Source organism: Macrobrachium rosenbergii, chromosome 15 (assembly GCF_040412425.1).
Source record: "Macrobrachium rosenbergii isolate ZJJX-2024 chromosome 15, ASM4041242v1, whole genome shotgun sequence".
Lineage (NCBI taxonomy): Eukaryota > Metazoa > Arthropoda > Malacostraca > Decapoda > Palaemonidae > Macrobrachium > Macrobrachium rosenbergii.
Genome location: NC_089755.1, coordinates 28,533,512 through 28,548,416, shown reverse-complemented (window position 1 = coordinate 28,548,416; position 14,905 = coordinate 28,533,512). Strand labels below are relative to the sequence as shown.

The 14,905-nt window shown below is 33.2% G+C and overlaps 1 protein-coding gene across 17 annotated transcripts in view; it reads left to right on the top strand.

Moving 5' to 3' along the window:
• LOC136846484 (CAP-Gly domain-containing linker protein 1-like) overlaps positions 1 to 14,905 on the top strand; it is a 228,030-nt gene that overhangs the window by 184,078 nt on the left and 29,047 nt on the right. For 16 of the 17 annotated variants that reach the window (XM_067117303.1, XM_067117307.1, XM_067117305.1 and 13 more), the window contains 3 exons: positions 2,451 to 2,578; positions 2,991 to 3,120; positions 5,112 to 6,502. In XM_067117303.1, coding sequence (XP_066973404.1) covers positions 2,451 to 2,578; positions 2,991 to 3,120; positions 5,112 to 6,502 — 1,649 coding nt within the window. Of the gene's footprint in view, positions 1 to 2,450; positions 2,579 to 2,990; positions 3,121 to 5,111; positions 6,503 to 14,088; positions 14,167 to 14,905 lie in introns of all 17 variants that reach the window. The other variant, XR_010855409.1, reaches the window with a different exon arrangement.

Below are 14,905 nucleotides of genomic sequence, written 5' to 3'. Positions count from 1 at the left end.
TTTCCAAAGTCTGGTGGAACCTTTCCAAGGCTCCCTGAGTCTCTGGATGGTAGGCAGTTGATAACTGTTGTTTCACTCCTAACAAGTTCATCACATCCTGGAATAATTTTGAAGTAAAGTTTGTTCCTCTATCGCTTCGCACAATTTCTGGTATTCCAAACTTAGAGAAAAACTCCACCAACTTCTTAGCAATTACCTTTGCACTTATACTTCTTACAGGAATCGCCTTAGGATACCTTGTTACTGGACACATTAATGTAAACAGATATTCATTTCCTTTCTTCGTTTTTGGAAGCGGTCCAACCACATCTATAATCACTTTGCTAAAAGGTTCTCCTCTAACTTCTAGGGTTGTAGAGGGGCTTTCTGAATAGTTTCATTCGGTTTTCCAGCTATCTGGCATGTGTGACACTCTCTGCAAAATTTGCTAACATTCTTGTGAAGTCCAGGCCAGAAAAAATACTTCATAACCTTCTCAGCAGTCTTCTTGATTCCCATATGTCCAGACTCATGTGCTACTGCTACCGCTTGCTTCCTCAATGGATATGGAATCAAAATTTGATGATATTCCCCCCATTCAGCATTTCCTGATATATCTGCAGGTCAATGCTTCCTCATTAGCAGTCCTTCCTTTAGATAACAGGTAGGAGTTTGTTGCATCTCTTCTTGATCAACAAACAATCCTTCCTCTGCAGTTCTGTTAGCTTTTCTCTAGTCACTTGACCAACTTCAAGGGTTGAACTCTCAATATCTGCTAACTCTGCTACTGTAGTTTCACTACTATCTTCAGGAACACTTTGACTACGCTAAGTCTCTTCAATAACAACTGGATCCTCTGCTTCTTGGATACTCTCTTCATTACTAACACTAGGGAAACCTTCACTTTCCTGGAATAGTTCTTCTAAGCTCAAAGATCCTTCTGGTACAGGTAACTCAGTTTCTTCACTTGCAAACGTAGTTCTCCTCATACTCCTGGTAGTTACACAACTTGGAAACAGGTGGGGGTTTTTCTTCTCTAACTCTACCATAGGACTAATCCTCAATGGTTTGTCTGTCACTATAGGACAAGTAACAAAGGGTACACCACCAACTTCATTACCCAGTAAAACATGTACACCTTCAACAGCTAGTGAGTCCTTTACAGCAAAATCAATACTTCCTGTCACCAATTCACAGGACAGATGCAAGCGGCATATAGGAGTTACTTCCTCTCCTCCTATACCCTTCAAAATAACTGAATCTCTGGTGAGATTCTTCTCCAACTGTGGGTGAGCACAACGAACTAGCACACTATGGTTGCTCTCTGTATCATGTAATATCTTGACTGGTACCTGCACACTCAAGGAGGGAGTTGTCAGCATGCCTTCACAGATATATGGCTTAAAAGCCTCTGCACTGCTCAACCACTCACTGCTTGAGGTTACATTGCCACTGGTTGCTACACACTCTGCTTGTCTAGTCTCAGTGTTCAGTGTGGGGAACACTTGCTTCACCTGTTTACCTTTTACCACTTGTCCAACTGGCTTGGTCTGCTGCTGCATCTTATAACAATCTTGACTATGGTGTCCTACTCTTCCACATTTGTAGCAGACAACATTAGTCTTCTGTATCTGTCTTGAGAAACTTGAGGATGAGGGTTTATCATTCGATTGCTGAGGCGTATATTCTGGCTTTGTACTGGCATAGCCACTAGAAGAGTTTCGTACATCAATGTTCCTAAATTTTGATTGCGACATATAACCTGTGAGTTGTTGGTTCTGGTACTTGACATTATAATTCTTTCTGCTACTGATTATATTATAATCTTCCTTCAATGTGGCAGCTTTGTTAAGTTTCTTAACCTCTCTCTCTCTCTCTTAAATTAGGTCTTGTGTGTTCAAGAATTCCTCTAAGATATTGCTTTAGGACTACTAACTCCTCAAGTTCTTCCATAGTTTTAACTTTAGCAGCCTCTAACCATCATCTGAAACATCATCTTACTTTATAGGCATAATCCAAGAAAGTTATCTTGTCATCCTTTCTCAAAGATCTGAATCTTGCATTGTAATATTCAGGGGTTATTTGGTAAACTTGTAACACATTGTGTTTCTGTACATCATACTCTTTACAGTGATCAGCTGATAAGGCTAAAAAGGCACTTCTTCCTTTACCAGTGAGAACACTCTGTAACAAGACTGACCATTTATCCTCTGGCCATCCCATACCTAAAGCCACTTTTTCAAAGTGCTAAAAAAACTCATCTGGAGCTTCTGTAAACTTTGGAATTAACTTCTGCACCCTTACTACATCAAACACAGGGTCTGAGTTACCTTGGATATAGTTATACAGAGTTACAGGCTTGCTTATGGTATGAATTCTTTTACATTATACTGTTTTATTAACCATTTCTATTTATTTCAGGTATTACTAAGAATTGGACATTTTATTGACTTCATATATTTTCATGAAAGGTTGCTGACATGAAGAAGGAAGTGGAACACCTAATAAGTGCATCACACCATCATCGGGATGATCTCCAAAAGCAGCTGGCACAAGTACAGGTTGACCAAGCAGCAATGGCTGAAATTCAGAAGACACTGTAAGATATAGCTTTGCTTGTTGGTGCTGTAATGTACCTTTTTCATCTGATAATTTGACTTGAGAGGTCCCATTGTGTTTTAGGAATGTCATTCTGGATGTTACATTCTTATGCCTTCCTTATTTTGTCCCCAAGCTACTCGTACTGTGATATATTGTACCGTGTATGGGACCAAAAATTGCATCACTAAATGTTAAAGATTTAATATTGTGCTTTTTTATTTCATGTAGATAATAAAACATTTATCCACTTTAACATTTCTAATTATATTTCGTGTACATGTTAAGGATGTTACTTTTGTTTAATAAGGCAGGTAATTTGGTAAATGTTTTCTTATCCTGTGTTGCTCTTCTTTTGTGAGGGTTGTCTGTAACCTCTTTTTAAAAATGCAACCATATTTCTCACCAAACAGTGAAGGAGAAAGAGCACGATTAGATATACTCCAGGGAAGCTTAGCTGCCTCAGAGGAAGAGAAAAGTAGCATGAAGGAAGAGAAACGAAGATTAGAAGAAGAACTGGCCAAGATGAAAGAAGGTTGCAAAGTAAGATTCAGATATAATTTTAAATCAACATTTCTCGTGAAAAACCAGTATATAGTGCTTATGGTTTTGTCAGAGTTTGATGATGGTAGTTGTAGTAATTGATGGATAAGGGGATGCTTAAATTAATTGTATCTTAACATTGATATGATATGGGGATATTATAGGCATGAAAGGATTATGAAAAATTTGATAAAGCTTGTTCAGAGAGCTAATTTAATGACATTTCTAAAGATTAATTCTATGATCATGAATAAGAAATTCAATAACGCTCTTTGAAGTTTTCGTCCAACAATTCAAGATGCGAGTCAACTGCTGTGAAGACCAAATTGGGGAAAATAAATACTCAAAACTTGCTACAGTAATTGAATAAAAGATTTTAATCAGGATAGAAAGGCCTCCAAAAATCATGAAAGGCTCTCGATATGTTCCTTTTTTTGGTAGATGAAGAATGCTACACCAGATCTGATCCTTAAAAGTGAATTTCCAGTCAAGAAAGACTCCTCAAATTTTAAATGAGGGCTTGTAGTGAAAGAAACATTTTTAATGGCAAGATCCTTGGGAGGGTTGTCCAGTGTACTAGACCTACTAACAGTCGTATTTTTAGTTTTATTAGGCTTCATCATCATCCCTCATATCTAAATAGGAGTTAAGAGATTCAACAACCAAATGGCTATATAATTAGGAAGGATAGATGTGAATAGAGTAGCATCATCTGCATCAGTAACACTGTTGTTTTCTAGCTCAAGTCAGACCTGCAATATAAATAGTACTGTGCCAAAAACATTCATATAGACTCCACAGTGTTTATTAACAATTTTGCTTTACAATATATTATTTAAAGATTCTATCATAATGCTAATAAAGTCTCATGTAGCTCCAATTGTACATTGTAGGGAAGGGCCTCATTATTAACATGGTTAAAAACACAAGTTCATACCAGTCATACAGACTTCATGACCACAATTTAGGATTTTCAGGGCCATACTGGAGAGAAGTATATATCACAAGCACCATGGACTTTGCAAAAGCAAAACTGCAAAGCAGGGGACAAATGATTACTTTCAGCATGTTCATTCAGACATTTTACTGACACTTTTAGATTAGCCTGGCTTGAGCTACCACTTCTGCAGTTAAGTATTGGAGTAACATTACCAATTCTTCAACCTGTGTAACAAGTAAACTTTCTACCTAACTTAGGAAAAATAATGGCCATCTTAGGTCCTAAGTTAACAGCAGTCGCCTAAAAAGCAAAAACCAAAAATTCATTTATATTTACACCATAAATGTGAAGGATAAGTAGAAGATTCTTAATTTAGGTAAAGGAAAATAGGAATGAAGTTTAAAGAGTCAGTTTGCCCTGCTTGAAGTCAAACACATTTTCCAAAAGAGTTGCCTTTTGCCTTCGAACTGTGAGTTACGCAATCACCTGGTTTAAGCAAAGGAGACACTTTTGATTCTCTGCCAAAGAGTGCAAATTTGAGAGTAGCCTTCCAAATATAACCTTTAGTTTTACCAGAAAGGATTTCTTGTATAGTTATTGTACTGAGGAACTAGTTTATGATTGCGTAGAAGGAAGTTAATCAGTTTAATTGATTAGTACAGTAATTTTTAGGCAGTTTTTGTTTGCTGGTCATTGAGGAGAATGTACAGTACAATTGATGTGAGAACCTGTTACTTTTATGGATGCCACCACAACCATATATAAGCTCTGAATATGAAATTGTTGGTTTTGATGGGCAAAACAGGATTTTAAAAGTGAAAGAGTCATCCAGCTTTAGTGGAGTCCCTTGTGTTGGGGTTTTGAATGTGAAATTCTGTTGGTTTTCCTTTAACATTTTTGCATGTTCAGTATTTTGCTGGTGTTTTTATTATTGTATTCCAAACCATAATCTGACTGATATGATTACCATGATTATATCCTAATTCTCTGGATTTATGTTGGACAGTTTCATTTAGAACTTTTAAAACATGAATTTGTTTCATTCTTTCAGTCTGTAGAAGATGAGAAAACTAATCTAGTCAAAGAGAAAGACAAACTATTAGAGGAGAAAGGGAAAAAGATAAAGGAATTAGAGGATGACTGTACAAAAGTATCTGAAGAAAAGATGAAATTAGAGGAAGCATTCAAGAACAAGACAGAAAGCTTGGAAGCTGAGAACAGTAAGTTATTGAAAGAAAAATCCATTTTAGAAGGAGAAGTACAAGGCTTGAAAAAATCTGAGGAAGAGAAGGCTAGATTGGGTGGTGACATCCAGAAGCTGGAGTTAGAGTTGACAAAGATGACTCAGTTACAGGAAACGAATACAAGGCTTATGAATGACATAGATAAACTGGAAGGTGATAAGACCTCACTGTCCTCAAAGCTGGAAACCTTAGAGAAAGAATTAAAAGCCAGAGGTCAGGTTGAAGAGGAAAATAAAAAGTTGACATCAACGTTAAAGGCTTCAGAAGAAGAAAAATTGAAACTGAATGAGGAAGTGAAGAAGTTAGATGGTGAAATGTCAAAGATGAAGCAGCTGCAGGAGGATGTTGTGAGATTGACCTCTGAATTGGAAAATGCTGGTCAAGCAAAAGCTCAGCTTTCGTTGAATATTGAGGCAGAAGGGAAACTCAAGACTCAGCTAGAGGAAGAAAAATGTAAATTAGAATCAAACCTCCAAAAAGAAGAGGAAGAGAAGAGAAAACTGCAGGAAAGTTTGACAAAGCTTGAGACTGAGCTAGTTAGGATGAATGAATTACAGCAGGTTAATGCAAATCTAACTGATGATTTAAAGAAGTTCAATGAAGAGAAAACTTTACTTTCAACAAGTGTGTCAAATTTAGAAGAGGAATTAAAAGTCAAGAGCAAACTTGAAGAAGAGATTGCCAGTTTGAATTCTAAAATTCAGGACTCTGATAAGGAAAGATTGAAAATGGAGGAGGATACTAAGAGATTAAATGTAGAACTCTCCAAGATGAATGAGCTTCAGGAGATGAACAGTAAGTTAACTCAGGACCTTAAAAAGTTAAATGAAGAATTGACTGTACTCTCTTCAGATAAGGCGGGTCTAGATAAAGTACTTGAAAATAAAAAGCAGGTTGAAGAGGAGAGTGGTAAATTGAAAGCAGCCTTGGCATCATCTGAAGAAGAAAAGCAGAAACTTGCTGATGAAGTAAAAAGGCTTGAAACTGAAGCAGCAGAAAAATGTAAAATACTTGAAGGACAGTGCAGCGAGATAAAAAAGGAAGTATCTTCTCTACAAGAAGAAAAAAATACCATGGAAGCTGACAAGTTGAAGCTGGAGGAAGAGATTCAGAAGCTCAAGAAAGCAACAGAGACTAATACTGCCCTTGAGCTAAAAAACACAGCTCTTGTCAAGGAGATGGAAGAGATCAGAATGAGGTATGTGGAATTGTGTTTCTTACATTGTGTAGTGTCTTTAATGGATTTTCTTTTCTTTCAGGTCTAAAGGTGAGTAATTATTTTTGTTGAATGGAGCATAGTATTTATAAGTTTCAGGGAATGGGATATTTAACATTGTCATTTTTAATGTTTATTGTTGTGGTACTAATACAGACATTCAAACCTCTAATTTTTCATTGTGTCACTTCTTTTAAGCTTGTTCATTCAGGTATCATTGTTTTTGGAATTTGGATAGTGTTTCTCTTCCAGGTACTAGAAATTACTGAATTTAATGCCTTTGCAACTTTGTAGTACTTACTTTTCATTGTCACTTTGTTTCAATTGAAAGTCGTCAATTGAAAGTTATGACTGCTTGTTATTTAGAATTTTATTTAGAATTTTAATATTCAAATATAAAGATTATGCCCTCTTTTAACTTGAAATATATTATCAAGCAGTATTATATGAAGCATGTCATATCTCAAGACTTGACATACAAATATCTAGTTTTAAATTGCAGTATTTTTAACATTTATACGGTGCTCCATTGACACAGCTGTGCACTGTATGCAGTCCAACATGAGATACTCTGGTGATGTAGTTATGCATTATCTTTAGATAATCTTATAATAAATTCATCATGAATCATGTAAATATGTCATAACCAAAAGGCTTTAGCAATGATAATCAGAGATTCTTGTTTATGTGTTCAGCAGCCAAACACTCAAGTATTCTTGTGTTTCCACTCATGCTGCTCAGATGTAACTGGTATATCTTGTTTGTTCACACTGTCATTTATTCCATGATGTTTTGTATTGACATTTTGAGCTTGTATATAAGGCTTTAGTGACTGAATGGAAAATACCTGTCCATTAGAGCACATTTAAGGAGTAGTATTCCTTGAAATTGCCAAATACTGCTGCTTTGCCACAGTGTTCCAGGAGATATCACCCAATTGCTTTCATTTATTGGACTTAAGTGAGCTAAAAACATTTAATGTGCTCTTATAAATATTAGAAGGTGCTAGATTATTTTCCAATTGATGTTTTCATAACCTGTGATCTTCCATTGGTGAATAGGGTTTTAAAAAATTATTCATCCTCTTCCTCTTAACCTTTACTTACCATTCTTTTATGGTTTTGTAGGAGGTGAAGAAGTTCTTGATCATGAGTTACCATGTCTCCCTGTTTGTGGGAAGCTTATATCCTTTTACTTTCTAGGAGCCCTTTTCGGATAAGCTGTCCTGTTATATTTTATGAGTCATCAGCATCCTTGAAATGTTCTTGACCAGGAACCCATCTTATGGGCTACTTCAAGTACCACTCAATGGTCTGTTGGTGTATGGCAGCTCTCATTCCTATGTGATTGTCATTTGGATTGGATATAAATATGAATGATTGGTTTGAAATGAAGCATATCAGATTTGCATAAAAGATGTTTTCAGTGCAAACCCATCATTAATATATAAAATGTTTGTCCTCCCTTGCCTGCTTAGCTTTCAGTGTTCCCCTCAAAGTGTACAAAAGGGAAGCAGTTTATTGATTGATGGCCTTTCTGGAACTTTTCTGTATCTTCATCAGTAGTCTGCAGCATCTGGGACATTCAAAGACTGCTTTTAGAACTGTGTTTTGTAGACTGGAAAACCAGGTGAATAGGATATTAGCTTCCATAGAATGACACCTTGAACCAGGATCTAAGAGTATGGTCAGCACTCCCAAATATCTCATCATTGAAGGCAAAATACCTGACCATTTCCTCTGTAAATAGAAATGGATCCTTAAGTCCAAAACTGGCAGGTCCTTGTGGTTGGAAGACAACACTGTGTCCATTGTCATCATGATGGTGATGTTAAGAAATAAAGGGTCATCTGTTGGTGAAGAATTGATGATTAGCCAAGAGATGCCATTATCCTCCTGGGCTTGGCAACTTGTCTTCCACTAGTTTTACAGGGTTAGTATTTCTCTGAGCTCACTTTCCATTGTATTGATCTCACTGGCTGAGCAGGTAACAGAACCAAGTGAAAACAGTGAAGCAACGCTTTTAGACTAGGATTCAATTTCCAAGAGTGAATGGCATGCCTACAATGAGCAATCTTGAATATTGTAGATTCTATGTAGCCTCTGCTTTGATATACTCAACACATGCAGGGCTGCTGTTGGCTTGCCATATCCTTACATCAAACCTTTACCTTCCATCCTATATTGTATGTCTTTCATGATGCCTGCTACTGCCCCTGGGAAAGAGTATGGAGAAATGTCTCTTAATCTAAGTTGTTTAAGGGACCCAGACACTGCCTGCAGAAACAGCTTAGTTGATAAACTTTTCCCCCTCAATTGTTCCTCAAGCCAGCCAGTTCTTTACCTACCTTAAGGTTGTGTTACCAGCCCCTTGAACTGTCTTGTCACTGCTCTGTCCTTTGAATGGACACTACCCCTCTCAGGTTAATCACTTTGATTGAGGCACTTGTTTTCCAGTTGGTCCATAACAGTACCATCCAGTTGTTGGGACAAGAGAGCTCCTTGCATTATTCTGGAACCAGAATCTGGTGCTCCAAAAGTACAGGGTTTCATGGGTAGTAGGAAACTGACTTCCCCTCCTGCTTCCCATTCCCAACCTGATCTCAGTTTGCATTAGTTTGGAAGATCTACTTTCACAATGCTGCTTGATGGATTTAGGTAACCTCCATATGATTGGTTGCCTTCTTTAAAGAGTTCGGATTTCCTTTTTTCTATGAAGGATTATGGTTTCTTACCAGTCGCTCACTCTTCATTCCCATATGGTGTCTGAAAGATGAACAACACACTTGACCACTGGATTATCTTTTGATATTCAAGAAGTGAAGAAGGATACAGCTCTGCTCATCTTTTCTCTGTCCATTCCACTAAGAAGAAGCCATAGGGTATTGTCCCTTTTCTTTACCAAGGGCCTCAACCTCTCTTTCTTGTTAAGGAACTCCAGTTATATGGTTTTCATTGGCTTGTTTTCACTGGCAACAGGTAAGGGGAAACTTCATCTTTCCCTTAACCTGTAAATGACTGGGAGCAATTTGAGTCACTGTATTCAACCAAAATTGTCTTGAAAAGTTCTCTATCCCATTGAGTTTTTTCTTACAGCAACCCCATCACTTACCTGCCTGCCAGTTTTAACTACCTTGTTATCAACTTCAGTAACCATCTCTTCTGCTTTCTTAGGCATATATATATATATATATATATATATATATATATATATATATATATATATATATATATATATATATATATATATATATATATATATATATATAATATATATATATATATATATATATATATATATATATATATATATATATATATATATATATATATATATATATATATATATATATATATATATATATATATATATATATATATATATATATATATATATATATATATATATATATATATATATATATATATATATATATATATATATATATATATATATATATATATATATATATATATATATATATATATATATATATATATATATATATATATATATATATATATATATATATATATATATATATATATATATATATATATATATATATATATATATATATATATATATATATATATATATATAATATATATATATATATATATATATATATATATATATATATATATATATATATATATATATATATATATATATATATATATATATATATATATATATATATATATATATATATATATATATATATATATATATATATATATATATATATATATATATATATATATATATATATATATATATATATATATATATATATATATATATATATATATATATATATATATATATATATATATATATATATATATATATATATATATATATATATATATATATATATATATATATATATATATATATATATATATATATATATATATATATATATATATATATATATATATATATATATATATATATATATATATATATATATATATATATATATATATATATATATATATATATATATATATATATATATATATATATATATATATATATATATATATATATATATATATATATATATACATATAATATATATATATATATATATATATATATATATATATATATATATATATATATATATATATATATATATATATATATATATATATATATATATATATATATATATATATATATATATATATATATATATATATATATATATATATATATATATATAATATATATATATATATATATATATATATATATATATATATATATATATATATATATATATATATATATATATATATAAAATATATATATATATAAAAGACTTCAGGTTTGTACTATATCTAGGAAAAATGCAGATTGTCTGAAATTTGCAATATCTTTTAACTATTTGGTGACCTGGTTGGTCTTTTAGATATTTATAGCCTGCAAAAGGAAAGTAAACAAGCTATGGACAAGCTTTCTTTTTTTTGAAAACTCAAAGCTAATGCAAATATATTTATTTATGAGCTAAGTAAAGCTTCGCAGTTATAGGTTTGTGCCAAAGGTGTTTGCCACATCTAGGCGTTGCTAGAAAAACATTTGGTTAATTAATGCTTAAATTTACAAGTGCTTAATAAAAAATGCACAGTGTTATTGGAAAATATGCAATTTGTACATGGATGAAATGTATGATAAATAACATAAACATTAGCTGTTACTTGTTTTGTCTCCAAAAAAGCCTGAATATTGCTTCAGTTAAAAATATGTACTCTTAAGTTATGACAGTTATTAAAATATTTACAAAATATTTACAGTACACAAATTTTTATGGCTGTAACTTTTTAATTTTAATATGTTTTGGCCATTCTGTGAATTTTTTATTTCTTTTTAGTTATATTTACTTTACAATTTACCTCTCTTCTCAGTGGGTCATGTTGTGCTGTTGCATAAGGGATGACCTGGTTTTGACTCAAAGGTATCTATTATGTGCAAAGCTTAGAAAGCTTGTGTATTGGTGGCTAGGTTTTATTATATTTAGTATAGTGTATCAGTGCTAGTTAATTATATTGTAAGCATTTACTTCATATATTTAACAAGGAGAAATTGTGGTACATTTTTACAACAGCAGGAAAAACATGAAAATCTCTCTGATAAGTGTATTAGAAATTTATGATTACCAATTCAGCAGTTCCCTACAAGGTAGTGAAGCAGCACAAATATGACATCGGCATTTTAGTGGTAAATAATTATGTGCCTTTTTGTACAAGTAACTAAAACCTGGAATCCTCAAAACAACTATATTTTCAGTGTCTGCCCAATGTGAAGATTAACAAATCCATTTTTCCTGTTATCTGTTTGTGTTTCCAGTTACTGAAAGGTGACTGCCATTCAAAAAATCTTAGTTAGTGTGACACCATAAGTAGCCCCAAAAGTGTAATAACATTCTGTCAGCTTTTTTATATAGTCTCAACACTAAAGTGTAGAAAGTGGAAGATTTCAAATGAAACAGCAACTCCTGGTAAATCTAGTCCATTTAACAATAAAACAGAGAGCCTGACAACACTGCTGGACAAAAGCCAAGGGGAAATATTGCACAGATGCTTATCATAGCTAATAACCATTTTATTATTATAAAGCCTCTCACAATGCTGTCTTACAGGATTTGAAAGGAAATGATAGTTGTCAGTTGGAGCAAGGCAGTTACAGTAGCTGGGATAGTTTGTAGGAAGAGAGGAAAAAGTTAGGTAGAAAAGTGCCCCTGCAACATGCTGCACAAGCCGTGTGGGAGTGTGTCTTAAGTCACAAGTTGAACCAAAGTTAGGGAATGTGTGTCTTAAGTAACCAGTTGAACCAAAGTTAATATACAAGAACACACACTAAATACTACTGTTATGAAGTGGTCGGATAAGCCACCAAGTTTATTTCAAGTCTCAGGGCTAGCTGAAAAATCTGTTTTTGGATGGGATGCAAAAATGGAGCAAGATAAAATTTGAGAAGTTTGACAGCTAGGGGAAGACTCCACAAGAGCAGTTGAAAAGTAAAGGGCATGGGAATCTATTTTTTGTGTAGATTTACCTTTATTTTTTAGGTTGGAAAACATTATTTTTTCACAAAATATTTTGCTTATGTATAGATACGTTATAACAATACATGAAGATTACTACATGAACATAAGACCATATTTACATTTTGTACTAGTTTTTAGCTCACTTGAGCTGAAAGCACATGAACTGTTTTTTATCAACATTTGCTGTCATCTCTGTGTTTGTCTGGGATTAAACCTTCACATTTTTGGCAACTATGAATTGTAATCAAACTTGTCACAGAGCATTCATAGGCAGAAGAAATTCAGGCTTTCTCAATTTGTGTACCATGCCCCTCTCCAAGGGGTTATAAATGTGAATTATGATAATAGGGTTGGGTCATTTAAAAGTATTCTTTATAAGTATTTGACAAACAAAAAGTGTGAAGTTTATGTATTGAAGATTCAAGCATGTTCAAGCCATGACTTAATAGGGTGAAGATGAGCCCACTATAATGTTGAATCTAAGTGTCAGGATAATAGGGCTACAATTTGTCATATTAATGTGAAACTATCCATATATACTTTAGATTGAAGTTTGTTCAAACTTTAGCTCCAAGGGCCAGAGTAGGGCCACAGTAGACCTCCAAAGTTTTTCATAGGAATGTACACCAATAATCTCAATCTTATACTTTCAAGTGCAGCAGTGTAGCTCAAGTCAACTGGGTCTCATTTACAAAGTACATTTCAGCATTATTTACCTATGTACAGTGTTTGTATGTTAGATTTCAATATTTTAGATGGTATGTTGAAGTATATAATCAGTCTTTGGTGGTCTTGTGATAATCCTCAAATTGATGAATACTTGCATTGAGTTACACAGAATTAGATTTTTGATGGGAGGCTATTATTATTATTTGAAATATGACTTAATTGTACTCATGGCTTCATTTGCCTTTCTGTAAATGGTAAAGAAAGCTGCCAAAACATTACGGAATAAATATACTTTGGACATCTGTTATATAGTTTACTTGCTGCTACAAAGAAGCTCATTCAAGAGATTGAGAAATGCAATATAAACTCTACGGCATCCTGATGGCCATCCTTTTTAGTGAAGATTATTATTAAGACAAATAAGATATCCAGAGTACTATATTAGTTTTTAACCACTAAGTTGCATTTCTAGATGCATAGGGGTCACCTTAAATGAGAAGTAAAAATTGGAGCAAGGTAGTTTTAAGAGACCAGAGGAAACAGATGAGGAGTAAAAGGCAGGAAGCAATGCAGCGGTTGAAAATAACCTCCAGTATAATCTGTAGTATATCATGTAAGGCACGCTTTAGTGGTACCCCTTCCTGCCCTTTTAAACTGATGTGTTTATAATTTAATATGTTCACCTATGACAAATTTTGTCATTCCGAAAGAGCACTGAATATTTATAAAACAATTTTCCTCTTTTGTTAAATTGTTGTGGTCTTGGTTAACTTTCTTTTACCTACGTGGTTTTCAGTGTACTTGAATAATACCTTTCTTTCTGATCTTCATTTTAAAGTTAATGCCTTCATACAAGAAGTACAGGAGTCTAAGGAATGGTCCATGGAGCATCATGGAGTTTACATTATTGAATCAGGTATATTATGAGCATATATCTCTTGCTTGATGGACACTGGTGCTGCCAAAATGGTAATTTAGAGAGATTAAGCTTAATATGTTAGCAGTAATGGATGGATGTCTTGTTATTTATGGTACAGGTACATTAGTTCTTAGGATAGTACCACCGAAGATCACAGCATTTTATGAAATTTTTATGGGAACAAGACTAATGATATTCTAGTGTTTATTGAAGACATTTGTGTAAATCTACAATTTATGTTGTGTTTTTGGTTTTTTGCATCACCTCTAAAGGGAATAAGAATAAGTTATTTGATAAATCATTTTTGAAGATTTCAGTTTCATTCATCCTTCTGTTGCTGTGTTTGAGATGGAGTTTTCTTGTGCTTATATGGTGTCTCTTGTGTAATAAAATGCACATTAAGTGGTTACCTTTTGTGGTGCTATGGGATTATTGCATTGAGTATTATACCTGCTTGCTTTGCTTGTTTGTAAGATTGTGGATTACTTCAGCATTGTATTATAGCAATGCTTAACTTTAACAATGTTCTTGTTTTCTTATGTTCCTCCTAGAAATGGTTTTTTTGCTAGTAAGGTATCATAACAAAAAGGATGTTAGAATTGAGGATATTGCTAAGTGCTCAGGTCTCTAGTTACCTCACATTCAGTCTTTTTTTATTTGTTTAGATCTTTATTGGGGTTATGGAATTTTTGTAATGTCACTATTTGGGTTTGATTGGGTTGCCTGCACATGGTCA